This window comes from Triturus cristatus, chromosome 5_1 (assembly GCF_964204655.1).
Source record: "Triturus cristatus chromosome 5_1, aTriCri1.1, whole genome shotgun sequence".
Classification (NCBI taxonomy): domain Eukaryota; kingdom Metazoa; phylum Chordata; class Amphibia; order Caudata; family Salamandridae; genus Triturus; species Triturus cristatus.
Window position 1 is genome coordinate 300,965,490 of NC_140587.1, and position 25,885 is coordinate 300,991,374.

The window sequence follows — 25,885 nt, forward strand, 5'->3', positions numbered from 1 at the left end:
CGGGGGGGAGCCAGCAGACTTCTTTCATATGGTCTGGTCTTGCCCCCGCCTGGATAGCTTCTTGGCCGAGATTGAAACTGAAATAACTGAGGACCTGGGGTGGGAGGTTCCCCATGACCCGCGACTAGCGCTGCTGGGGATCACGGATGGGCTGGATGGCTCCCGTAATGAGAAGTTCTTCCTAACTACGGCTATGGTGGTGGCCAAAAGGGATATCGCGGCCGCCTGGAAGCAGATGGACCCGCCCAGTGGGACTAAATGGAGGAGAGGGGTGGATTGGTGTGCTGCACAGGAACGGACATTGTACACGGCCCGGGGTTGCACCAAAAAGTTTAGCAGAATATGGGGAAAATGGCTTGGGGGCCTAGTGTAGGAGAGGGAATACAGGGGATGGGGGCGGAGGGGAGGGGATGGGGGGACTGCTCGTGCGATGGTTTATCATTGCTTATCTGACAGGTCTTGTTGATGCAACGTTACTCGAATTGATGTATGTCCTTCTTGATTCGGATGTTGATGCAAAAATAAAAAACTTGTTTATCAAAAAAAAGTATGAAGGAATAAGACAGTAACCTGTGAAATACTAGCATCAAGTGATTCTATACCCAGATTACTGTAAAATGTGGCGCCTGCATAAACCCTTGCTTACACATGTCAGAATTATGAGTGTCGTGGTCTTTATCACATCCAGCAACTACTGGACACAATAAAGTCCACAGTCCGTTTTAAATTCCATCAGGTCTAACCTTCAGAAATTTAACAATAGAAAAAGCCCTGGTAATTAACAAACTGCAAATTTTGGCACAGTAAGCACCAACATCTGCATATTATCCCTCATTGTCAGGGCAAAACATGTAATAGTTGCTAATGATTTCACCCAGTGTATGAAGTCTTTGTCTGGGTGGGAGGGTGACACAGGCGCTGAAACAAGGAAACGTCAAGTCGAGGACAAATTGACACAGAAGAGGGAAATACCACCACTGGCATAAAGAGACCCTGACACTGGGGCTGGGACTTGGACATTGGGACACTGAACTAGGACATGGGATACAGGGGCACTGAAAGAAGGAGAAAATGACATTATTACTATTGTTATTGTCAAACCCTGTTTGGGGGCACGGAGCAAGCAGGGGCCACTGGGCCTTTACTGTGGAGACTGAGGTTCTTCACCTCTGAATTACCAGGATACATCCTTCTATGGAGGTAAAGCAGTGTGCTACCATCCCCCTTCTGTTTAAAAAGGCTTCCTTGAGCCACTGAGCTGACGAGCTCTTGGAGATCCACCTGTGCGCCAAGGAGAGGTACTGAGACCTGAGAGGATTGTGGCAGCTTACTCAGCAACCCCAGAATTGATGAAAGATAATATCCAGAGATTGACAGCACTAACCTGCACCAACTTTGGTGAAACACTTCTACAAAATGTCAAGTAAGCATTTAAACAGAACTACATTTACCAGGATGCTAAGGGGTGCACTGTGCTGGGAGGTGAAGCAGTGTGCTCCCATCCCTCATCTACATCCTACTATGGCTTTACCAAGTACATCCCTTTCAGCACTTGACTTTCAGTGGTAATGATGGTAAGAAATCAGAAGCTTCTCATGGAGGTAGTGTAGAAGTATTCGAACTCAAGACTCAACAATCACACAGCAGTGCAATAATTAGTTGTCCAGCCCAGTGATTTGCCTTCAAGAAGAAAAGTACTTTAATGCACACCAGAACTAAACACTACCCACACAATATGATCAAGATGCAACATAGTGTCTTGGGTGCCGTCTGTGGCTGCACCTCGACTTGTCACCCATCTCGCTGTTTTGATCCAGGTGGTTCCCCATCCAGAAATAAAATTATAGCGTGTTTAGGCTCAGGAGCAGTTACACCCATTATAGTCTAAATGTGCTAAGTCTATCACAGTTCAAGGTTGGCCTCACTGAGTGAGGCTTGGCTGTCTGTGGTGTTTGTGTTATGGTCAGGCAGCTGCCCTACTTGATTTCTACATGGCTGCGTCCCACTTCTGGAAGGTGCACAAACTGAGACTCTGGCGCGGCTCCTCCAGGGTTCTGGTCACCAGTGCTGCTGCTCCCACTTCAGCGAGGGTGCTGCTGACAGGTGGCAGTCCTGCTAGTATGAATGTTAGTCGAAACAGGTGGACAAGTGCTCTGTGTTTGTGGTGACCCCGCAAGGGCCGATCTAGATGTAGCGATGCACTATCCAAATCCAGAAGCAGCAAAGCCATCCAAAGGCCCAAGGTGACTAGCCACGCTTTTCACAGGGCACAACAACATAAGTCAAGTTGCGATCTTTTTCATTACGGAGGTGCACGTTAAGTCTTGTTTTTGTTGTGGTCAGGTCAGGTTTTCATTTTGGTCATAGCGGACAGGTCAAGCTGCACTTTTACACTTCCCATCATGAACCACAAATTGGACAATCTGATACCCACCGACATCCAAGGCACCAAAGATTGCTCTCCTCATCCTTCTCCTTTGGCAGATCCCACCCGCACCAAGTTCATGCTGCACCCGGCTTCTCTTAGACCACGGGTACTCATAGTACGGCCCTTCCTTGGCGGCCCGCGGACCTTGCAGACATAGTGCCTGTGCCCTGTGCTGGTCAGCGAACACCGCCGGTTGCAGCAGCGCGGAGCTGTGAGGCCGGGCGATTCTTTTAAAGGCCATTTACTTGTTAATGAGGCTTTGTTGTATTTCACCTCTTCTTAGCGCCCCTGCATCTCCACTCTGATTGAGTGGAGATGCAGGGGCGCTAAGAAGAGGTGAAATACAACAAAGTCTCATTAACAAGTGAATGGTCTTTAAAAGACCTGTGAAGTACTTGGGTGCGGTGGCCGTGTGCGTTCCCTGGAAGCCGTCTCAGCGCGGGGTGAGGTGACAGAGGACAGCAGGGTGAGGTGATGGAGGGCAGCAGGGAGTGAGAGCAGGGGGGTGAGGTGACAGCGGGAGGAAGACAGAGGGAGGAAGAGGGAGGGAGAGAGAGGGAGAGGAGGAAGACAGGGAGAGGAGGAAGACAGAGAGAGGGGGAAGACAGAGAGAGGGAGAGAGAGAGGGAGGGAGAGGGAGGGAGGGAGAGGGAGAACGGAGGAGGGAGGGAGGAGGGAGGGAGACAGAGGGAGGGAGACAGAGTGAGGGAGACAGAGTGAGGGAGACAGAGGGAGAGAGAGCAATAGAGAGAGGGAGGGAGACGGAGAGAGGAAGGGAGAGAGAGAGAGAGAGGGAGGGGGACAGAAAGAAAGGGAGACAAACAGTGAGAGAGGGAGGGAGAGAGAGGGAGGGAGACGGAGAGGAAGGGAGGGAGACGGAGACAGAAGGAGGGATAGGGAGGGAGGGAGACAGAGGGAGAGGGAGGGAGGGAGACGGAGAGGAAGGGAGGGAGAGAGGGAGACAGAGAGAGGGAGGGAGAGAGAGGCAGGGAGACAGAGGGAGGAAGGGAGGGAGGGAGACAGAGGGAGAGAGGGAGAGGGAGGGAGACGGAGAGAGAGAGGGAGGGGACAGAGCGAAAGGGAGACAAACAGTGAGTGAGACAGAGGGAGAGAGAGAGGGAGGGAGACGGAGTGAGAGGGAGACAGAGAGGGAGGGAGACAGAGAGAAAGGGAGACAAACAGTGAGTGAGACAAAGGGAGCGAGAGGGAGACACAGAATGAGTGAGACAGAGTGAGTGAGACAGAGAGGGAGGGAGACAGAGAGAAAGGGAGACAAACAGAGTGATGGAGGGAGAGAGAGATAGAGAGAGGGAGGGAGACGGAGCGAGAGAGAGGGAGAGTAATAGAGAGAGGGAGAGAGAGAGGGAGGGAAACAGAGAGAGGGCGGGAGGGAGACAGAGTGAGAGATAGATAGATAGATAGATAGATAGATAGATAGATAGATAGATAGATAGATAGATAGATAGATAGATAGATAGATAGATAGATAGATAGATAGATAGATAGATAGATAGATAGATAGATATGTGTGCATACCGGGTCTGGTGGCTCAGTGGATGAAGGTGTCCGCTGCAGGGGCCTGTGTTCAACCTCATGGTCATAGTTTTTTTTTGCTCTAGCCCCGCCCCCTCCCCGACTGGCCCCGCCCCCACCAGTGCGGCCCTCAGCCAGAAACCACACTGTAAATTTGGCCCCCGAGAGAAAGTTTGTGAGTACCCATGTCTTAGACAGTCACTCCTCCTTCAGGGTTGGCAGGCTCCTTCCCTCTCTCAGCAGGCAGGCAGGCTTTTAGGTGCTTCAGGTCAGGTGAACAGTCCCTTTCAGCAAGGGTGATGTCTCCTCACCTCTGGGAATCTGGCTGTCAGATTGTCACTTTCTCTGGTTGCACTGTAGTACTCTGAATAGCACTTCCTTTGTTGGTCATAGATAACTTGAAACAGAATCAGGGCGTCCCACTTGTATACAGTCAAAGCAGGCAGGAGATGAGGATACACTATCTGCACTTTCAGACTTCACTGTAGGGTGATTCTCCTTCCAAGTGTCCTTTCCAGGCTGCGCTCCAGACACAGGCTTTGTGTACAGTGATGCTCCGCACAGCAGGGCAGTCTTCAGCCTCGGGCACCCACAACAGAGCTACAAAGAGGTAGGAACTTTCTGTACCTATCTCTCACTAGCCATACTGAAATGTAATCAGGGGAAAGACAAAAGACTGGCCTCATCTAAGGGTTCCCTTTACCCTTGAATAGAGACTTCAATGCTACCCTTCCTCCCCATCATCTAGACAATGACAGTGCTAAGGAAGACTAATAAGCAGCCCTTCTCAGCAAAAGGCCTAATCGAATTTCTAAAGGAGCTAGTCTCCTCCCTCAAGATTTAGAAATGGCAGCAATACACATCCACTGTATGGGACAACAACTTCACCTCCATCATGTGCACAAGGACGACCATGGACATCACAAAATGGATCACATAGGCCTCAATTACTCTAGTTCACTCAAACACACAATGCATGTACTATGAGGCCCCAAACATGAAAAACATAAACTAATGGGATGTTAGCGATAGGATCTCTGAAAGAAAACAAGATGTCCAAGCCTATTTGAAGTCTAAAACGTGTACTTTGGAAAAATAAGCAAAGGTAGCAAAATTGTGGCTCAGAGATTGAGAGCTTTGCCCTCCAAAAGCTAGTGAGCATGTAACATTAACCCCTCCCACAATCTCCCCGCATTTATACTTTTCTTCACATAGATAGATGAAAGAATATTTATGTGACAGAAACCAAAACTTAAGGCGGCGAGAGTTTGCAGGTGCACAGCTTTCTCATACTTTATTATGTGAAGTATGCAAAAAAGACCTTGACACTAAGATATTCAGAATTCTGAATTCTCGCTTGTGTGTGCCAGTAATGAAAACAAGCTGGACACGTCCAAAGCGAGAAGGCCTAAACACCAGTATACACTGAAATAGAAAACTGCTGCAAACAAAAGAACGTGTATGTTAACAAGGAATTCAATGAATATGAAATAGCAAACATTTTACAAATCTGGGTTAGCACATAGAATCAGAACTTTACATGAGCAGGCCAATAGGCCTCCACTCCAGTGACACAGATAAAAAAGGTCTTGTTACTACTGTGGACCCACAAAAAAAGGTATACCACTGCCACCACTCTTTGTACTAAACCAGGATAGGGACAGTAGTTCACTTTCATTGCAATGAGAGTATGCTTAGTGTGCCCCTCCAGGTCAGGTCCACTAACCCAATCATGTCAACAGACAGGCCTAGGTCTCTGTGCACATACTAGATTACTATTAGGCTGGGGCAAAAAACAAACAGCAAATTAGTATAAGGGCAGGGCCAAAAAATAAAAAATACAAGAATAGCAGATAGACACAGTCAGAAGTTATGGCAGGGAAGCACACCTGCATACCATGCAGTGGACATTCCCTCCCCACAATGTGGAAGAGGTGTGGCGCAGAGGTCAGGGTGCCTGACTCCGGACTACGGTGTTCACGGTTCGGCGCCGGCGGCAGGTTAGCTCGGCACCATGTGACTCCGGGCAATAGCTCGCTTAATCTTCCCGAAGGCCCCCAGTGCCAGGACACCATTTTGGAGGTAGTTGTGTGCTTTACAAATACTGGTATTTCATTTAATTTCAATGATACCAGGAAAGGAAGACAGAGCTCTGGAACAAAGAGAAATTGATACTATGGCAGGGGAAAACTGGCAATGGGGCAGGGAGATAATGAAAAAGACACTGGAACAAGGAGACACTGTCAAAGGCTCTGGGATGAAGAGGCAAAGAGGCACTGACAGAGACACTGGCATAGGGAGACACTTGCAGAGACAGTAAAACTAGAGGACACTAAGAAGGAAGCTAGTGAGCAACAAATTTCAGAGATCTATAGTTAGTCCATTGGATGAAATAAAAACTTTTAAGCCATGGGCTTACTCGATGTATGAAGGAAGGTCGAGCTCAGTACAATAAAGTCATCAGTCTTTGGTAAGAACTGTATGATGCTCTTTGAACATAAGAATAGCTATCAGCTAAGGTTCCTGGAGGATTAGTAAAGCCTGTATAGGGGGATGCGTAGACTTCTGGATTTCAGATTTCATTTGGTACTTCCAGTTTTTTCAAGAAAATAAGGCTACTTACAAGCTACTTGATGAGTCATTTATTCTCAGAACACTGAGTTTTGCAAAATGTGTACTCGCCTCACTTCAGGCAACGGAAAGTGGTCACTTTGGTTTAATTCCCTTGCTGCACTTTGCATTAAAAATGCAACTCAAGGGAGCATGGCCTGCAGCCGACGAAAATGGGTGCACACCGAGCATGCTCCGTTAGCCCCCAGTACATAACCCTCAAAATATCCATCATCATCCGTGCAACTGAAGTTACTCACACTACGAAACTGCCCAAGAAGTCAAGGGGTGCGAGAGAGCGGTCTGAAGAGGACGACTGAGGCAGTGGGAGCCGGCCGGGGAAGCGGCACAGAGGACTAAGATGGCGTCGGCCATGGCCCTTTGCTGACTGGGGCGGCCAAAGCAGCGGATAGAAAAGTTTTGCGGTCTTCCCGCTAAGCTTCCCCGCCATACCGACAGACTGTGATGATGCCCAGCAGCCAGAAAAACGGAACCAGTTCTGCCCCTCAAGATCCTAGTGGGGGTGTCTGGAGCCGACCAAACTTCGCAGAGGCGGAGCGGATGGGGCTGGCCCAGAGATCGCCGAACCTCGGAGAGACATCAATGCGGTGAGTCCAGAAGGGGTACGCGACTGTGGCCAATTGGGCAGCCATCATTGGGCCAGGAGCCGAGGCTCACCGAGAACACTGGACATGAACCTGCGCCCGCGAGAGGCCCTTGGTGGCTCACCAACGCTACACGAGGTGAAGACTGACTCAGGGAGACATATCCCCAGGGCCTAGACGTGCGGCGCTGCTGACCGAGCTGGGCGCCATCCTCCAACGAGAGGGAGCGCCTGCTACGGGCTGTGGGGTGCTGAGGTAAGAAGGAGAGGGCAAGTGGTGGAGAGGCCCAAGGACTTGACCGTAGCCCGAGAGTCCTTAAGGCATTCTAGCGTGTTGTCTGCCTTCTTGCCGAACAGGCGACGACCATCAAAAGGCATGTCCATATGAGTGGATTGGACATCCCCTGGAAAAAACAGTCAACGTCAGCCAGGCGTAGCTTGGAAGAGCTATCGGCGTGGAAATCGTCCTGGCTAGCGAGTTGGCGGTATCCAGTCCACAGCGAATGCTAAACCTTGCTGCGTCTCTCCCCTCTGCAACTGCATGGGAACACGGCCCGTGGGGCAGCACTTGCACCACCGTATCCCGCATGGAGTGGGTGTAACGGCCCAACAGACATGCAGTGTTTACCGAATGCAGTCCCAAGCTGGAGGAAGAAAACATCTTCTTCCCAAGATGGTCCAGCTTTCTGGATACCCTATCAGGTGGTGCTTTAGGGAATGCGCCTTTGGATGTAGAGGCTTGGACCACCAAGCTCTCAGGGGTGGGGTGTTGGAGAGGAAAGTGGGGTCGCCCTGAGCCGGGCGGTGGCGTCGGGCAATCATCCTATCCACAGGAGCCCCTGTGTTGGGCCTGGAACAGGTGCCCAAAAGGATGTCAGTGAGGGCTTCATTAAACGGTAGCAGGGGCTCCAAAGACCTCGCTGCCTGTTGAAGCACCTCTGTCAGGAGGTTAGTCCTGACTGCCACCGTAAGTAGCTTGAGGTGGAGAGCCTCGGCCGCCCTACACAACATCACGGCGTAAGACGCTCCCTCCTCCGAAGCCACGGTAGGAGGAGACAACATGCCAAAGTCTGGTGAGGTATCCAGACCACTGGCTTCCCCCAGTTCCTCTCTCCAGTCTGGTTCGTAACCTAGCTGGTCAGTCAAAGGGTCTCCAAAGCCCTTCCAATCCTCCCCACCCTCCTCTGGCTGCCAATCTGGTCTCAAAGAGCCAGGGTAGAACAGGGGCACAAAAGTACCCGTCGGCACCGGATCCGTTGTCGGACGACGCCGGTCCGGCTCCGTGTCTACATCGGGGTGGAGGCCAGGATCGATGCCGGCTGGGGACACAACCGGCGTCAGCTGCGGACGTGGTGCCAGTGGAATCAGCACCGGGGAGGTGTAATCAGGTCGACCGGCGCAGATCCGAATCCGCAGCGCCCGAAGGCGCACCGGCGGAGTCGGGCTGCCCAAAGATGGCATGCATCGCTTCGTAAAAAGCTCGAAGCTGGGTAGCTGTCGCTCCAGGTCCCGGGAAGGGAGGGAAACTTGGGGCACCACCCGAATCCCTAGTCGCGTCGGCCGACCGACGGGGAGAGGTCGAAGAGCGATGGTGCTTCTTCGACTTCTTCTTGTGCTTCGACTTACCCGAGGAGTGCGATGACTTTGAAGAAGACTGGAGGTGGTGACTCCGCGACTGGTCCCTCGACCTCCCACGCGACCGGGACCTCGAGCTGCGCAGACTGCCGGGCCTTGAGAAGCTTTCAGGACCGCTCCAGCAAAGACTTCAGATTCATGGTCTGGCAGTCGGAGCACGACTTGGGGTCGTGGTCAAGCTTCAAGCAAAACAGGCACACGCGGTGCGGATCCGTCACCGACATCAGCCGGCTACAGGAACCGCAAGCCTTGAAACCGGGCATCCCTGACGTGCACCAGGAGTCGAAGACTCAAAATCAACGTCGACATAAGTCGGCAAAAAGTCAGTCAAAGAGGTACCACTCTCTCCGGATCTGCGCTGGCTGGCGCAGAAAAAGAAAGAAACTACGTCAGCGCGCGAGGGCAGCGTCTAAGTAGCTGCCGCGACATCATCCCGGCAACCAAGACACCAACAACATACGCGGAGCTGACCTACGCCACCTTTCGACGTGCAGGGCTACTGCTGACGAAAAAATTCTCCGGATCCAGTCTGACGCCGGGGGGTAATTCTAAGGTAAGGAATCTATAACTAACTGTTTCTTTCAGATGGGTAGGGCAGATCTACACAAGATGATGACACTCCAGCGCCTCCTGTATGTTCTGCAAAACACACCCTACCCAAATCCTGTGATTTTTTTTATACGAGTAGCCCAGGAACTCTGAACCTTTCTTTGGCAGGGGAGTGCACCACGTATCGCCCTGCATAAACTACATAAGGGGGATCTACGAAGGGGGTTTGGCAGTCCCAGACATCAAACTCTGCTACTGGGCTTCACAGCTAATAGTGATAAATGACTCGGCCTATGCACACAGAGAGGAACCAGCCTACAAAGTGGACAGAGCGGCAATGCCGAATGGAGACTATGAGCCTTTCCTGTACGCCCGTATGCTACCTCCAGACCTACCAGTACACACTGCAGCAGTGGTTCAGTGCTGGAAGGAGGCAAATAGGTACCTGGGCTGGCATTTCTAGGCTGACGAGTATGATTCCCCTATGGTTCGGGGACCAACTGAGGGAGGTTGACCAATCTGAGGGGCTTCTCGCGATGGATGGTAATAGGCGTTGAACATCTGGAGGATGTTTGCAGGAATGTGGCGCCCCTCCCTTTTGATGACCTGAGACAAGAATATGACCTAGCGCCCTCCCAGAAGTTCCCTTACCTACGACTTGTACATGCTCTAAGAGTACATAATCAACAGGGCACAGTTCTTTTCAATCCTCCCCTCTAGAGGACCGACTATTGGTAGACCCTACCCCTGATAAAGAGACATCAACTGTCTATCGAAAGATAATACACAACAATCCAGACCCAATGGGCCCCCTCAGACATGCCTGGACGGACGACGTAGGCAATGTTGACGACGAAGAGTGGAGTGAAGCACTGCAAAGCCCCAGAGACATAGCGATTCGGGCTTGATTTAGGTTGATACAGCTTAAGGTCCTAAACCGCACATACTACCCCCGCACACTGTAACATAAATAGGGAATGGTACTCACGCCGCAGTGTATAAGGGGTTGTGAACAGGAGGGATCCTTTTACCACATCCTGTTGGAGTGCCCACTGATTGGTGCATTCTGGCAGAGAGTGACGACAGTGATGTCTTGAGTCCTGGGAGTCAAGGTAACTATGGACACCAAATGGCTTCTACTGATGATACAAGGAGAAGAAGACTGGCCCGACATACTAGACTCTAGCAGGCATTGGCAGCAGGAGTAGCAAAACGGAACATAGCACGCCAATGGGGAGCGCCTCGCCGCCCCGTCAGTTACGGAGTGGGAGGCTGATCTCGACTGGTGTCAAAGGGCAGAAGAAATAGTTTACAAAGGCAGAGGGTGTATAAAAAAAAAAAGGGGGAAAGATATGGTCTCCCTGGTGGGAATACAGAGGCATGTAGGGGATCTGAGATGATTGCAACACACTACTCCACCCATCAAACCCCGTGATAGAGCATGTTATGAATGATTCATGTCCCGTATAAAAAAGCTTTAAATGATTTGTGTGTAGTTACGGATTCTTGACCCCATGCACTGCAAAACAGGAAACAAACGGACAAATTATACTGTGCATGTAAAACAGCTTCAGACTTGTAATGTATGATGAGCTTGTTTATTAAAAAGATTTTCCCCCAAAAAAATGCAACTCAAAAACTGAACCCCAAAACGTTTAGTACATTCTGTCGAAGAACAATGTGTCACCTGTAGGAGGCGAGCAGGTTTGAATGTCAGACAAGGGATGTAAGGGGGAATTGAAGGGATCCCTAAAACCTAGAAGCTGTCAAAAGGTAACACATAACTTTCACATTCTCCATTGTAACACTGTGTGTCAAGAAACACATTTTTAAGTACACATATAAAATGCAAGCGCTATGTGAATTAGGTGACTAAAAAATACTCAGGTATGGCCAAACTCTAGCTTACAAACTGCAAGTGGTAGGATCCCTTTAGTATAATTTAAATAAGGGCCCTGTTTCTGATTCAGGCACCATGATTGGCTTCCATTTGAAACCATGTTTTTCAAAGTTGGTGGAGAATGCATTCCTTGACGACAGGAGTCCACAGAAGCTCCTATGTGCGCCCTGGCATAGAACAGAGCAGCCTAACACAGACGATTAACTTAAATTATTCCCATTACTGTGGTCAAAAACGTATCTGAACCCAACAGAAAACCATAAAATGTTGGTCACCTCCAGTGCTAGGGGCACATATCCTCAGAACTCGAGTGGAAAAAGGTTAAAGATTCCCTTATCGGATAACTGATAGCCTCCTGTCCTCGTAGAGGATGGCTGTAAAATATTAACTGAGATATAACTCAGATGTAAATTTATTCATAGGCATGTAATTCAAGACTCAACAGAAGATAAGCAACTTAGCATAGTAAAAATGTATACAGGATAAAGTGATCAAACAATACTATATGGATAAGATGCATGAACCTTTAAATGCACATTAATTTAACACAAACGTTGTAGGTTTTAACATATAAGGATCTCTAGGTATGTGAAACTTCAGTAAGGCAACTGAGACTCAATTATGGCTATAAATAAATTAACTTTTTTAATTTAAAAGAACAAAATTATCCTATTTTTAAAACACTTGAAAGTGTTTTAAGACATCAGGTTAAGTCAGTGTTACAGGAGTCACTCACATCCATTTATATTGTGAGGCAGGAGTGCTCCAAAGAGGTAGCTTATGGGACTGAAGATCAAATCCTAATTTTACAGTTGCTCCAACATCCATCTGGGACATCGCACATGGGAAAGGGATGGACAAAAATTTGCTATCAGGCCAATAGTCGGGAGAGTGTTATTTTCATTAATCAATTAGAGTTAATAGGGTATAAAGGGTGGGGTTGGGTACTCTCACAAAATGTTTCAGCAAACAATATTGCAGGTGCAGCATGCATCATTCTCACACTTGGCTAGACTCTCACTTCCCAATGATGGTTCCCAGGGACACTCCTTCAGGCGTTGCTGATTCTCTTCTCTCTGAGTTTTGTTTTTTGTAGCCACTGGGTACCTTAGACCGGCCAACAAGATGCAGAGTGGGTACTGTGGATTACTTCCTTGAGTTTGGTGTCTCACGATGAAGGAAAGGATTAATTTCATGGAAAAGACATGTAGTGCTATTTAATCCCATTTGTCAAGATTTACATGCATTCAAGCTACTTCATCAAGAAACGTCACCTGTACTTATACATAGAAAACATCTTGAAGACAGCAAGACAGTTTGTAAGAGTATCCAGGTCTCCTTCCTATTGGTGTAACTTCTGATTTGTCTGTGGAAGTCAGACTATAGGATTCTAGCTCAAAATCAACATGTGATTCTGCACAAACATATAAGGTCCTTTCCCATTTGCCCCACCCACTATTTTAAACGAAAATGAAGAGCATCATTTTCTTGTCCAATATTTCTCTGTGTTACTTATCTACTTTCCTCAAAATTGGTCAAAAGTGACAATGCATTACGTGTGTTCTGTAACTTGCTGGAAGTAAATTCACTTTTCGTGTAACATTTTTCCTGAGATTTAAAAGGTCTGGGTCTAATGCCATTGCTCAAAGCCCCAACTTATTAAAAAAACATTTTTAATTAAAACTCACTAAAATGCTTTAGTGTTATTTCCTTGCAATTTGATTTTAGCATTTACCTTTTTCATGTACGTTTGCTATGCTATTATTCTATAATCTATTACATATTTTTTACGATACAGTCTATGATTTAGTCTAAAGCATGTTGTGTCTAATTATCCATTCTAATGTTTTACAAAACCAGAACTTGCGACTAATTCTTTTTGTGCAACGTACCATTAGTGTATTTGTACCTGAGAGTGATGAGAGGTTGTCTCACTCACTTTAATTTTCCAATAATGAAAAGGTTCCAAAAATAATCTTTATTGGAGTATTTTCTTTCATAACTAAGATAGATTGCAGAATTTATTTCAAATATTTGAAAACGACATGATTCATTATAGCCCATTAATGTTTTTTCCATAGCATGATTCTCATTACACATCCAGGTCGTTTTTTGTTAAACTGTGCGATTACTTGTCTATTGATTTTGCTTGTCACTTATGTTTCTATCGGGCTGTACTTGTTATAAGTTCTTGGGAGTGGCGAAAATGTAGACAGGATTAATAGCTCAGAAATTGAATGCACCAGCCATGAGTAATGACCTCTTTAACCATAGCTGACATCTGACACAGTGTTTTGAGACAACAAGAGACAACTACATTAGAAATGTACTGTTTTTTACAACAACATTTGAGAGCCATATAGACATTATAGAACTCAACATGGTTAGGCACTATGTGAGAAGAGTTTGTGTCTAAACTGGGTCACTTTAGATACTGATGTTTGGCTTCTGTATCACACCACCCTTTAGACTTGACACTGCATTATAAATTATCCCCAAGCACATATTAACAACTAAAATCAAATCAATATTAAAGTGATATCATTATTACTCACTGTGGATAGGCCAGGCCTTTGAATACTTTCTTCGGTCACATTTAGTATAACCACTCATACAAAAATAATGTTTTAGGTCAAAAGCTTAAAACATGCTCCCACCCGATTACCCCAATGTTTGCAGCAAAGTTCAGACGCGCTGCAGCAACAATGCCAAGAGTACACCAGAAAACCTGAGGCTGTCGCACGTTTCCAGGAGTATTCACATGCATAAAATGTATGAGAAACTTCAACCAGGTGAGATACAAAAGGGCATTTACACACTTCACTTCTTTCCTCCACAGGTAAATTGTTTTTATTCACATAAAGGACCTTTCTTTGCACCCTTTTAAGAATAGGTTGTATAGGTTGTTCCCTGCCCATTTCCACCCTAGAAATGAACTTGGTTTTGCTTTTGACAGAATAAATTCATATGGTTTTCTAAGGTGGGATATTACCTATGAATGAGATGTTGGGTTTTCTCGCTTCTCTTGCAACCTGCCTCTTGTAGAAGCCCCCAAATCCCTGCCTCTTCTACTCCTTATAAAGAAATAAAATTCTCCAACAGGTTGGTTTTCTGTGCTCGTAATTTTACATTTCAACTATAACATTCCAAAAGGTCCTGATTCTGTGCAACAGGACAGGTAAGTTATCTTTTGCAAGTGCATTTTAAGTGAACTTAAGTGACACCTAAATGTGCAAAAAAGTCTGTGAACGAAATACACGTTCTAAAAATGGTGACAAAGAGTTGTTTTCACTCTCTCACCCTAGGATAAGAATTTGTTTTTCATCCTGAAAATATAAGCCACATTTCACCACTTAAACAAAAGATAGTTTATTACAGATGCCATTGTGACAGTAAAAAAATAGGTTAGAAGAAACCAAACGTTTCATTAACACCAGGAAATTTCGTTTGTTAGAATAAAGACTGTTTCAATGTAGTACCTATATGAATATTTTGAAAACAAAAAAACTGGTTCATAAAGGTACAATGTGAAATGAAAGAAACCTAACAATCACACGTGATTTCCATGACCAGCACATATTGTGTCTGGTCATAGGTACTCACACGTGTTCAATATCATTCAGTTCTAGGAGCTTTCAATATAGCCTTAGAGCCCGCTTAACAGGCTCTATCGGCCATTAAAGGCCTGCCCCAGTGTTAAAGGCCCAAGCCGAAGGCAAGGGCCTTTAACATGGGAGTGGGATTTTAATGGCCGGTAGAGCCCGCTACTGAGGGTACCAAGGCTATTAGAACATTCTGCACATAGAGGGTAGAATGCTCTAATTTGTAAAACATTTTTTGTAAAATAAAGGCCTCACGGAACCCAAGGGGGTTGAAATTCCCTTGAGCTCTATGAGGCCTGTTACACATTGTAATGTTGAGGCTCAGGGCTTCAAATGGGGCCTTTAGAAGTCCATAGCACTCCACTGTTTTCAATGGAGCGCTCAACAGTCCAATGTTCTAATAGTATAGATGTACCTACATCGCAGACTTTGCAATGTGGTGGAGCAAAGGGGTTGAGTGGCTTGTAGAAGGAAGGGGACAAAGGTGCAGTTCTATTGCTGATAATGAAGAACACAACAGGGCTGTATAAGGTAACAATAGTAAAGGGGGGACGAGGCAAAAGAAAGGATTCAGAAATTTGAACGGAGCCTGGATGCAAGTGATTGAGAATTGAAATTTGTAGACAGTCATAACATTTCTCAATAAATAGCCAATAAGCTAGGTTTAAATTGGGTCAATTCATGGTACAGAAACTGCTGGGTTACTTAGGGGTTAACTAGGTCTGTGAGGTTACCAGGTGTGACTATGTTATTAGAAATACCAGTATAGACTCCTGCCCTTGCCTTTTACAAACCAATGATTTCTTATGTTAGTCCAATTAGTTCGGTTGAAATTAACCAAAACTGCAATTCCCACAGTGCATACATTTGTTAAAGAAAAATATGGACATGAAAAGGGTTTCCCTGATGATACAGAGTAACCTGATTACCGTATAGTTGTAAGCTAGAGAGCATATGGAAGAAGGAATATTTATTTTTTAAAAGACATGATAGATGATCTTTATGACAAGACGCTTCCTCAATATTTTCAGTGCAGGTGAAGTAATCTAGAATTCATTTTTCACTTAACTTTCAAACTGAAGGATGCAAGCCTGACTAGAGAACCCAATGTTGCCAGGATCAAAATACGGCCAAAGTCAGGATTGAAGTTTGCAAAGCAAAGAGTTGTAAAAGAATGGGGGATTTTTAACATGGATCGAAAAATGTAATCTGAACAACTCAAGGAAGACTATGTCCTCTCAGGGGTGTAATGTTACTACTATTTCCAGGTTAGGTATTCGGTCCTCCATCATTCAATCAAACTAGCCAGCCCAAGACACAACTTGAAAAATTGAGCTTTACGAAAGAGGGGGATAAGCTTCTGAGCACCAGAGCTATACCGATACTGTGTCAGGAACAGGAAACGGGACAGAGAAGCTGGGAGAAGGAACTGAGCTGAATATATACAGAAAGAGAGCGAGAGACATATCCTACCGGGACTGCACTACAGCAAGAGATGCAGGGAGTAGGGAAGCAGCGTTGAAGATCCCCACATACTGGTATAACACCCCAACTAAACTACAAGCAATGGACTTGTACAGCGCTGCTGCTGTGGATGTGAGGGAGCTGGCTCACTAGTGCACCTACTGTGGAGTTATCCACAAACTATGTGCTATTAGGATGTGGTCCTGGATGCACTAGATATATCTTTGCCAATGAAATACCCAGATTCCCCCATCTGTAGTTCTGGGGCTGTCAAACGCACAAACATATCCTCTGCACTCTCCCACATGGAAACAGATGGCATGAGCATTATGTGCAGAGGAGAAAACCTTTACGGCATTATGGTGATAGGCCAAGCCACCCAAACAGAGATATGTGTTATAAAGGCCGTGGTACCTCCTTGGTATGGAGAACATCTCAATGTCACAAGAGCAGAATATGTGGGCTCCATTTTTACAATTTCTATCATATGAATTTATGGATTTACCATGCTCCGAGTATCTTTGGGTTTTATAGATCCTGTAAGGCAGGGGAACGGAAGGTGAATAGCGAGGCCTGAGATGGGTGGATACCTGCATGTAGTGACATAGCTTAGTGCAGTGATGGGGAATCTCGCCCCCCACATGTTGTCCTCTACACCGTTCATAGTAAACTAGAGACCTGTTGGGATCTGAAGGTGGGGGGACCATGCTAGGTCACATGAAGCAGTCCGCCGACTGGTGGAGGTAGGCTTGTGTATGTGTTGTTACCAAAATGCAGCAAAACATTTGAGCCATGAAATCAGGATTCCAATTCACATTTGAGTAGACGCTCATGTGGCTGAAACTTCAAACCAATCTGAAGTGTGTTTTTTCGAGTTCATAAAATAGGTAATCATATTCAGTTTAATGCTTCGCTTTAGTTCTCTTTGGGCAGAAAAAAAAAGCAAAGAATGACATCCCCACATTCACAAGGTTTCGCTGTAAATCATTTATGAGCACAGACCCCATTAATAAATGATGCCGGAAGTAAACGGACACGCGGCATTAAATGGCTTCATTCTTCTTTAATAGGATGCCGAAGTTAGCTCTCTGTGCCGAACCGCTGTACAAACTCCGGCAGCGAGTACACCGCGCCCCAGCCCACCTGGGGGCTCATGCTGATGAAGTCACTCAGGTTCATCTTGGATTCTGAAAAAGAAGGCAGAGAGCTTTTGTGATGGCTAGCATGGGAATAAGAACACGGTAAATGGCGCCTGTTCACAAAAGGTACATTGTATCAGTATAGGCACAGCGTTTCACGGTTTTCTTGTTTTCAACAGACACAATTTAAATTGGCGGGAGTAAACATTCAGTGGCCGGATTTGGTATGACCTGCCCAGATTCTGCTGTGCAGTCACTCCAGCCGCACCTAAAATGCTTTCAAATGTTAAACGGATTATTCTATAAGTATAAGTTCAGTTTTTTAATTGCATGAATAAACACCTTGATCATGCAAAAGGGACTATGGTATTTTTACACACTGATTGTTTTAGCAGGAAAGTAATGCCCCCGCCCCCCAATGCCCATTCCTTGATCTTTTAAAGAGTCCTTCATGAACTTCTGTCCCAACTCACTAGCATGCTTATTGAAAATGTAGCAGCTAAATGTACACCAGACAGAGCGGTTCTGGCAGACAGGAAACACTGGGCCTGATTTAAAGTTTGATGAACACCTTATGCCAATGTACCATCGCAAACGTAATGGTATATCCTGCCCACTAAGCCCCCGATTCGCCCGCCTCATTTAGAGATGGGCAGACCTTAAGTATTCAGTCGGCAGCCCCACTGGCTCCATCGATGGAATACTTGCTTCGATGGCCCAATTGAGTAGGGACAATGGGAAGAAGGACATTACACTGCCCGCCCTAATTAGGGTGAACAGTTTAAATGTCTTTTTTTTCCTGTCCCTCACCACCAGGAAAAAAAACATTTTAATCGGACAGGAAAAAAAACTTTCATGATGTCCGTACCCCGGGAGAAGACTACCATGGTGTGGGGGTTTATTAGTGTTTTTTAAAACAAACTCCAATTCTGGAAGTTGTTTTAAAAAAAAACAAAATAAAAGTTAGCAGTCTGGTGGACGGCCATCGAAACGCACAGTGGCTGTCCACCAATTCAATTCAATTCAATTAAAAAACTTTATTCGATATGTAAAAACAATATCATAAAAAGTACAGATGTATATATTTAAAAAGAGTCAATAGAGTACAATAATAAAATATCACAAAAAGTCATAAAAACGTTAAAAAGAGCACACTTGGCATATTTACAATAATATAGCAGCCGTCATGAGATCATTTGTGTAAGAGATACACAGCGAGCGTTAAATCTTGTATCATCTAGGGCTGCATTGATGCCCTTATTCTCACAATCACTTTTAAGTAAGAGGAAACAACAGCAATGGCTAAGGGATTGTCCAATGTTTTCAATTTATAATAGGCCGCTCTACAGGATTGTAGTCCCCATGATTTAAGCAGTGGTTTCAAAAAGGTGGCCCTCGGCAGTTGATAAAACCTACAAAACAAAATGCAGTGAATATTAGATTGTAATGACAGACCATCACAGGGGCTTTTCTCCAAATTTCTGGACCAACAATTTTGATTGGGAAATGTTAGTAGTCTGAAAAAGGTGTCAGTACGGAAACGAGTCACGAGCATGCGAATGAAAGGGGATGGTATTAGAAATAAATATTGCTGAATCCCTTTAGTTGTATTAGAATGTTGGTGATCAACTACCGTGCTCTTGAGTTTTTCAAATAACCACCGTCGGTTAGTCAGATGGCTTAAAACTAGTCGTTTTAATGTGACTCTCGATATTTTATTCAAAGTTGAGGGGTCAAAGAAAAATTCGGGATGCCCTAAGTCGGATGACAGGTTTCTTACGTATTTCAGCCACTTAATATTATCAACTTCATTCAAGCTGAGGCAATCTGTGATGATTTCCCTGTTAAAATATGTCTCTTGGTTGGTCCAGACTTTGTGCCATAGAATAATGGGGGAAGAATTTATAGTGTCCGTAATATGCGTGAGGCCAAGTTCATTATGCATCACATATGTTGATGTACCACGTGGGACAGCCAGGAGATAGCGCAAAAATAGGTTCTCAGAGCGTTGGATATGGTCAACGTGCTCAATTCCCCAGATCCCAGATCCGTAAGTGCCAGTCGAAATGCACTTGGCCCTGTAAATCTGTAATAAGGAGTTGGTCGGACGTCCCCCCAGCTTTTTAGAGAAATTGATCAGTGCGCCTATAGCTTTAGAAAACGCAGTACCCCTAGCTTGAGCGGCAGCCCGCCAAGTGCCCCTCTTATCAAAAGTAATGCCCAAGTATGGGAACCTATCAGTACTTTCCAGCTTACTACCATTTAAAAAGATGGAGCATTGTTTCTTTCCAATCCCTAGGCCACAGGGCATGGTAAAGGTTTTGGAGGCATTAACTTTTAAACCTCTCTGTGACATGAAATCGGTAAATTCACCTACTGCCCTTTGAAGCCCCATGCGAGTCTGTGACATTACTGTCCACCAAAATTGTAGTATATTGAAAGAAAACACAATGACGGTGGTTCCCTTTAATGTATAGGGATGACCGCTGGAAAAGCAGTCATCTCAACATATGGACGGTGATAGATAAAGTCCTCCCCCACCCTGACGGACTGCACTCAGCAGCCAAACTATAAATCACCCTCTTTATAAAACCCAACCTGAAACATTGCAAAAGCACCCTTTAAGGCTTAGTCTGAAGTTCAGAGTCCCCGTAGTCTCCAAACTAAGAACACTTCTCAAACACTGTTTAAGGAGGTGAAGGATTACTGTGAACTGCCCTGCTTCAAAGGTGCTCTGCGACATTCCGGATTTCTTCTTAGTTGAATATCAGAGGGATCCATGAATCACTCTAACATGTCTGCAGTGCTGCTGCTGCGTTACCTCCATCAACTTCAGACAACTGGTAACTATTTACCCCGTCTGCTCACAGGAGGTACATGGGCTGCTGAGAACCTTTAAATCTGCCACTCAGATGACCCCTGCTAGGTATCCATTCTCCAAACTTTCATCTAGTGTCCTAAGAAAGGGCATCTGCCCACACCCTCCCAATATTTCTGAACATCCATTACAATTCAAATTTGGAAGAATCATTTTCCCAATCCTCTACTTAGAACAATAAATCTATCCTTCTCCACCCATCTGGTGGCTCACATTGCACAAGCAGAAAACAAAGACTGGTTACAGCAATTCCACAAACAAATGCTATTAAGTAGAAACGGCAAAAATATCAGAAATAAATAAAAGATTTCTCTTTATTTGAGTGCCTAGCTTATATATATAGCTCACAACACACATGCCAATACTGATACTTAATCATACATTTATTTTATGCGTTTTTATATAGCGCGGACTTTACCCAAAGGTGTCAGAGCGCTTCACAATAGGAACAGTAATGATACATGAGGAGAAAATTACAAGTGAGCATGTTACAAAAGCAAACGCTACGTTACATGAGGCAATAGTGACAATTGTGCATGTATCAAGCGCAAACAAAATACAAGAGGTAGCAAACGATACGTTACAAAAGGAAAAAGTGACGTGTGCATGTTACAAAAGCGTACAAAGTACAAGTAGAGGTATAATACTGCAATAAATGGCAGATACTCAAACCACAAGAACACACTGGGAAGGCACTTCTATAGTCATGGAGAACAGAATTTCCTATAATGGAAGGACTTCCTTCAGATAATAGAGAGGGCGTGAATTAAACTTGGAAGTATCTTTGAAGGAGGAGAACTTTGAGGTCAGTTTTGAAGGCCTGGGAAGAGGTGGTGGTCCAGAGCTGAGGCGGAAGTGAGTTCCAGATTCTCACCACGTTGCCTGAAAAGGATTGAGCCATCGATCTTTCCTTCTTGAAAGTGGGAGGTTCAAGCAATACATTTTCCGCATTACGTGATGGTCTAGAGCCTCCAGAGAGTTTCAGTTTATTCGCCAGGTAGCGAGGAGAGGAGGAGTGCAAGGCTTTGTGAGTGATACAAGCAGTCTTGTAGATAGATCTTGCCTCAATGGGAAGCCAACGGAGGGTGGATAAAATAGGTGTGATGTGGTCGCTTCTTTTGGCCCCATGTATGAAACGAGCTGCAGAATGGAGAACAGATTTAAGGGGGGACAGGTGGGACTTGGGGAGGCCAGAAAAAAGAGAATTGCAGTAGTCCAGTCTGGAGAGAACCAGCGATTGGACCAGGGTTTTAAGGTCTTGCTCCGGGAAGAAGCGACGAATCCCCCAAAGAAGGCGCAGTTGGTATCGAGCAGACTTTGCAATGGAATTGATGTGGGAGAGTAGATTGAGTTTTTTGTCACCAAGGGATTTTGCGCTGTCGACAATGATGGGTTTATTGTTAAGTAGATTCACCTGAACCATCCATGATTGAACTGGGGGAGAAAGTGAGGAGGAGAGGAGGAGGAATTCAGTTTTGGAGGGATTCAGAATCAGTTGATGAGTTAACATCCAGTTTTGAATGGAGTCGAGAGTAGAGCTTAGGATGGAGAGATAGTGAGTGGAGGCCACCTTAAGGTAGATTTGAGTGTCGTCCGCATAGAGATGATAGTGGATCCCGGATTTACTTAGGAGATTTCCCAATGGTTCTAAGTGGAGATTGAACAATGTGGGTGCAAGTATAGAGCCTTGAGGAACACCTTGACCTACCGCCAAAGGAGATGAAAGACTGTTTGCTATTTTGATCATTTGGGATCTATCAGAGAGGAAGGAAGCAAACCATTTAAGCATAGTGCCCTCCATGCCCATTCTCTGTTGAAGAGTGTTAAGGAGAGTGTTGTGATTGACAGTGTCAAAGGCTGCAGAAAGGTCAAGGAGAATTAGAAGACAAGACTCCCCCGAATCGAGTATCCGCAGCGCGTCATCACTTGCAGCAGGGCTGTTTCATTGCTGCAGTTTTGAATGAAGCCGGACTGGAAATTGTCAAGAAGATCATTGTCTTTGATATGACGAGAGAGTTGTTTCGCTACACATCTTTCTGTGATTTTCGCAAGAAAAGGTAGGTTAGTGATGGGGCGGAAGTTGCTGAGGTCGTTCGCATCAGCGGTGGGTTTTTTAAGCAGAGGGGTGACCTGCCCAGTTTTGAAGGAAACAGGAAGGGAGCCTTGACAGAGGGAGAAGTTAACCAGAGTGGTCCAGTAGGAAAGAGAATGGGTATAGAAGTCAATGGCAATGGCACTAGGGATGGGATCAAGAGAATGGTTGGAGGGCTTTGTTTCGAGGATGCATTTGAGGAGGGCATCTTCAGAGAAGGGGTCAAAGTTCTGCCAAATGGTTAAGGATTTGCGCTCCTCTGGAGGGGTAGGATGAATGACCTGATCCACAAGTGAATTCACTTTTTCATCAAAGAATATAGCGAATTCCGCTGCTTTCTTTATAGAATCCTCCAACTTGGAGGTTGGGGGAGAGCAGTTTGGATTCTTGATGAGATCGAATAGTTTTTTGGGTCCATTTTTGGCTGAGTCGAGGAGGGTTCTGAAGTGCAATGCTTTTCCAAGGAAGATGTGCTTGTGGTACTTGGATCTTGCTGAACGAAGCGTGGCCAAATTATCGGTGGAGGGCGCTTGTCTCCATTGTTTCTCCAGAAATCTTAGGTACTTCCTTTCTTCATAGAGGGATTTGTTGAACCAAGGTGCTGAGGGAGTAGGCCTTTTCTTTTTGCTTTGGAGAGGAGCGACGTTATTGATTTTGACTGCAAGGACAGTGAGGCATTGGGAGGTGAGTTCGTTAACATCTAGGTTCGGATCTAGCCTTGGAAGTGATAGCAAAGCTTATTCACAGAGGGTACCGAGGTCAATATTTTTAGTGTCACGGAACCAGGAGTTAGCCCTCTTAGGTTGACAAAGAGTTATAGAGTGTGATAGGTGAAAAGAGAATGGGATGAGGAGGTGGTCAGACCAGTCTACATGAATAGGGGTAGCGATAGTAAGCATGCCTGCTTTAGAAATAACAAGGTCCAGGATTGAGCCCTTAGAGTGTGTTGTTTCTGTGCAGTGTTGGATAAGATCGTTTGCAGAGAGGAATGTGGCCAGCAAATTAGCAGAAGAGTCTTGAGGCGAGCCCCAGTGGAGATTGAAGTCACCCACGAAGATCTGATTGTCACTTTGCGAGTATTGGTCGCTGATGAAGTCAGTGAGTTCCTCCATAAACGAAGGGCCGCTACCAGGCGGGCGGTAAATAGAATGGAATCTGAGGGGTGAGCAGTGGTGCAATTGAAGCTCAAGAGATAGGCATTCAAAAGTGCGGTAGGAGCTGTTAGGAAAAGCCTTAAGTTGAAGGGAGTTTCTAAAGATGACTGCAACACCTCCCCCGACTTTGTCAATTCTCTAATTTCTAAATATAGAATAGCCTGTGGGTAATAGGAGATCAAACATAGAGTGAGAGGTATCGTTGAACCAGGTCTCTGTGAGGAAGAGCATGTCGAAATTGTGAAGGATGATGGTATCGGAGATTTCAAGTTTGTGTTTTATTGCAGATCTGCAGTTGTGGAGCAGACAGCGCAGCTCTGTCGAGACTGTTTTGGTGACTGCCGCACTTGGGCTATGATGGATGATAGGGATATTGTACTTATACGAGGAAGCTCGGGAGGGTTTAGGTGGATGAGTGGTTCTGACAGAGGAGATGGTCGGAATAGTGTAGATAGTAGGGTTACTTGGAGATGAAAGTGGAAGAAGGGTGGCGTTCGAGGGTTTGTGTGGGTTTGCGATGTTTGCAGATGACAGGTTATGCTTGGCTATTCTGGGGTGTGGGGGCGAGGTGCATCTCGTGGGAAGGTGAGTGTTTTCCAAAGGAATTGAGGTGTATGGAAAAGTGGAAATCTTGGAGCTTAAAAGTGAAATGGTAGCTTCAAGTTGGGAGATGGAGGTGATAAGAGAGCCTAGCTTGTTTTCCAGAGAGAGTAGGGCAGAGCGCGGCATGTTGGGTGGCTCGGTGGAAACAGGAGGGGGTGCAATTGGCGGTGGAATGCAGGGAGAGGTGGGGGAACGGGAGGGGAGTTGGGGTACAGGGTTCAGAGGTGGGGAAAGGTGGTGGTTGAGAGCGGGCGTTGGTGCATCAGAGGTGAGAGGAGAGTTGTCTTTGTTGGCCTTGGCTAGAAGGATAGGAATTAAGGACATAATTAGGGAGAGATAGGTGAGGAGCGAGGTAGTTGGGTGGAAGGAGAGGAGAGGAATGTGTGGAGTTATAGGAATGAAGGAGGTTTGGGAGGAAAAGAGGGGAGGGGGTTGGAGAGGTCCTGTCAGCTAGGTGAGGTGGCTGTGAGGGAACGGGTATCTGGCAGAGTGAGGGGGGTTGGGAGATAGGGAAGTTGAAGAAAGGAAGTGGTTCTGCTAGGCCCGAGGGAGGGAAAGGGAAAGGGTTACCAAGGGGGGAAAGGGGGTAGCACAGCATTGCTGGAGGGGTGGGGGGAAGGAGAGAGATGCAATGGGTTTGTGGAGAAATCGGGGTATATAGCGAGGAGAGCAGGGGGCAGAGAAGAGGAGAAGAGGAGGGAATAAGGGGAACGTTACGAAAGTTAACTAGCGGAGAAGGTTGGAGGAGAGGTGGACTAAAAAGGGGGGTGGCAGGTAGGGATAGGGGGGAGGAGATGAGATTGGAGTACCGGGACAGTGCAGATTGGACGAGGAGCGTATTAGCTAGAGGTAAGGCTGAAGTGATGAAGGGGGGAGGCATACTGTGAGGGGGGTAGAATGAGAGAGGAGGGCACAGGGGAGGGGGAGGGAAGAGGGTCGACCTGTGCCTCCCGAGGGTGCAGCCTATTGGAGTGTAGGGGGGTCAGGAGAGGAAAAAGGGAGTAATGGGTGGAGCTAGATGAAGAGTCAAGGGATAACCCGGTTGCAGGGGAGGGGAGTAGGGAAGGGAAGAGGTGGTCAAAGAGAGAGAGACAGGTGTCTTTGGCTTGGATTATGACAGTACCGTTGTTATAGAGTGAGATAGTGAGGGAGCCGTTGAAACACGCAGAGGGGGACATTTTTAGCTGTTTCCCATGAGGGATAGAGGAGGAGGAGGTGACGTTAAGGGAATTATATAAGCTGGTGGACCAAGAGGGGATGTCGTGAGTGAAAAAAATGAAATCGTTTTTTAGCCTCTCATAACGACCATTGTAAAATTGATCAACAAAAAGGGAATCAGGGAAACATTCAATGGTGTTATGCTTGAATTGTTTTGCTGAAGCTTTAGTCAGGTTAGGAGGATAAATGATTTTGTAGCAATTAATTCCAGACTTAACTCGAGTGGAGGCTATGTTGGGAAAATGAGGAGGAGGAGGGTGGTGGGGATATGAGGAGGGTGTTACTAGGAAAGCGGAGGTGAGGAGAAGTATAAGGAGAAGAAGGGGGCACATATTCAAGACGTCGGGTGGAGATATCTGAACTAATGTGCAGTCCGGGAAGTGAGGCGATTAGGAACAGGTTGTTACTTCAGAGCAGGAGAAGATGGGGGCACAGATTCCAGTTGTCGAGAAAGCTTTACTGCTTGGGAGTCTCTA

The 25,885-nt window shown here is 46.1% G+C and overlaps 1 protein-coding gene across 1 annotated transcript in view; it reads right to left on the reverse strand.

Moving 5' to 3' along the window:
• Positions 1–14,612: 14,612 nt before the first annotated feature.
• Positions 14,613–25,885, reverse strand: part of NTAQ1 (N-terminal glutamine amidase 1) — a 222,675-nt gene continuing 211,402 nt past the window's right edge. The window contains exon 6 of the mRNA XM_085604995.1: positions 14,613–17,512. Within this exon, the coding sequence (XP_085461121.1) occupies positions 17,406–17,512 (107 nt within the window). The 3' untranslated portion in view covers positions 14,613–17,405. The remainder of the gene's footprint in view (positions 17,513–25,885) is intronic.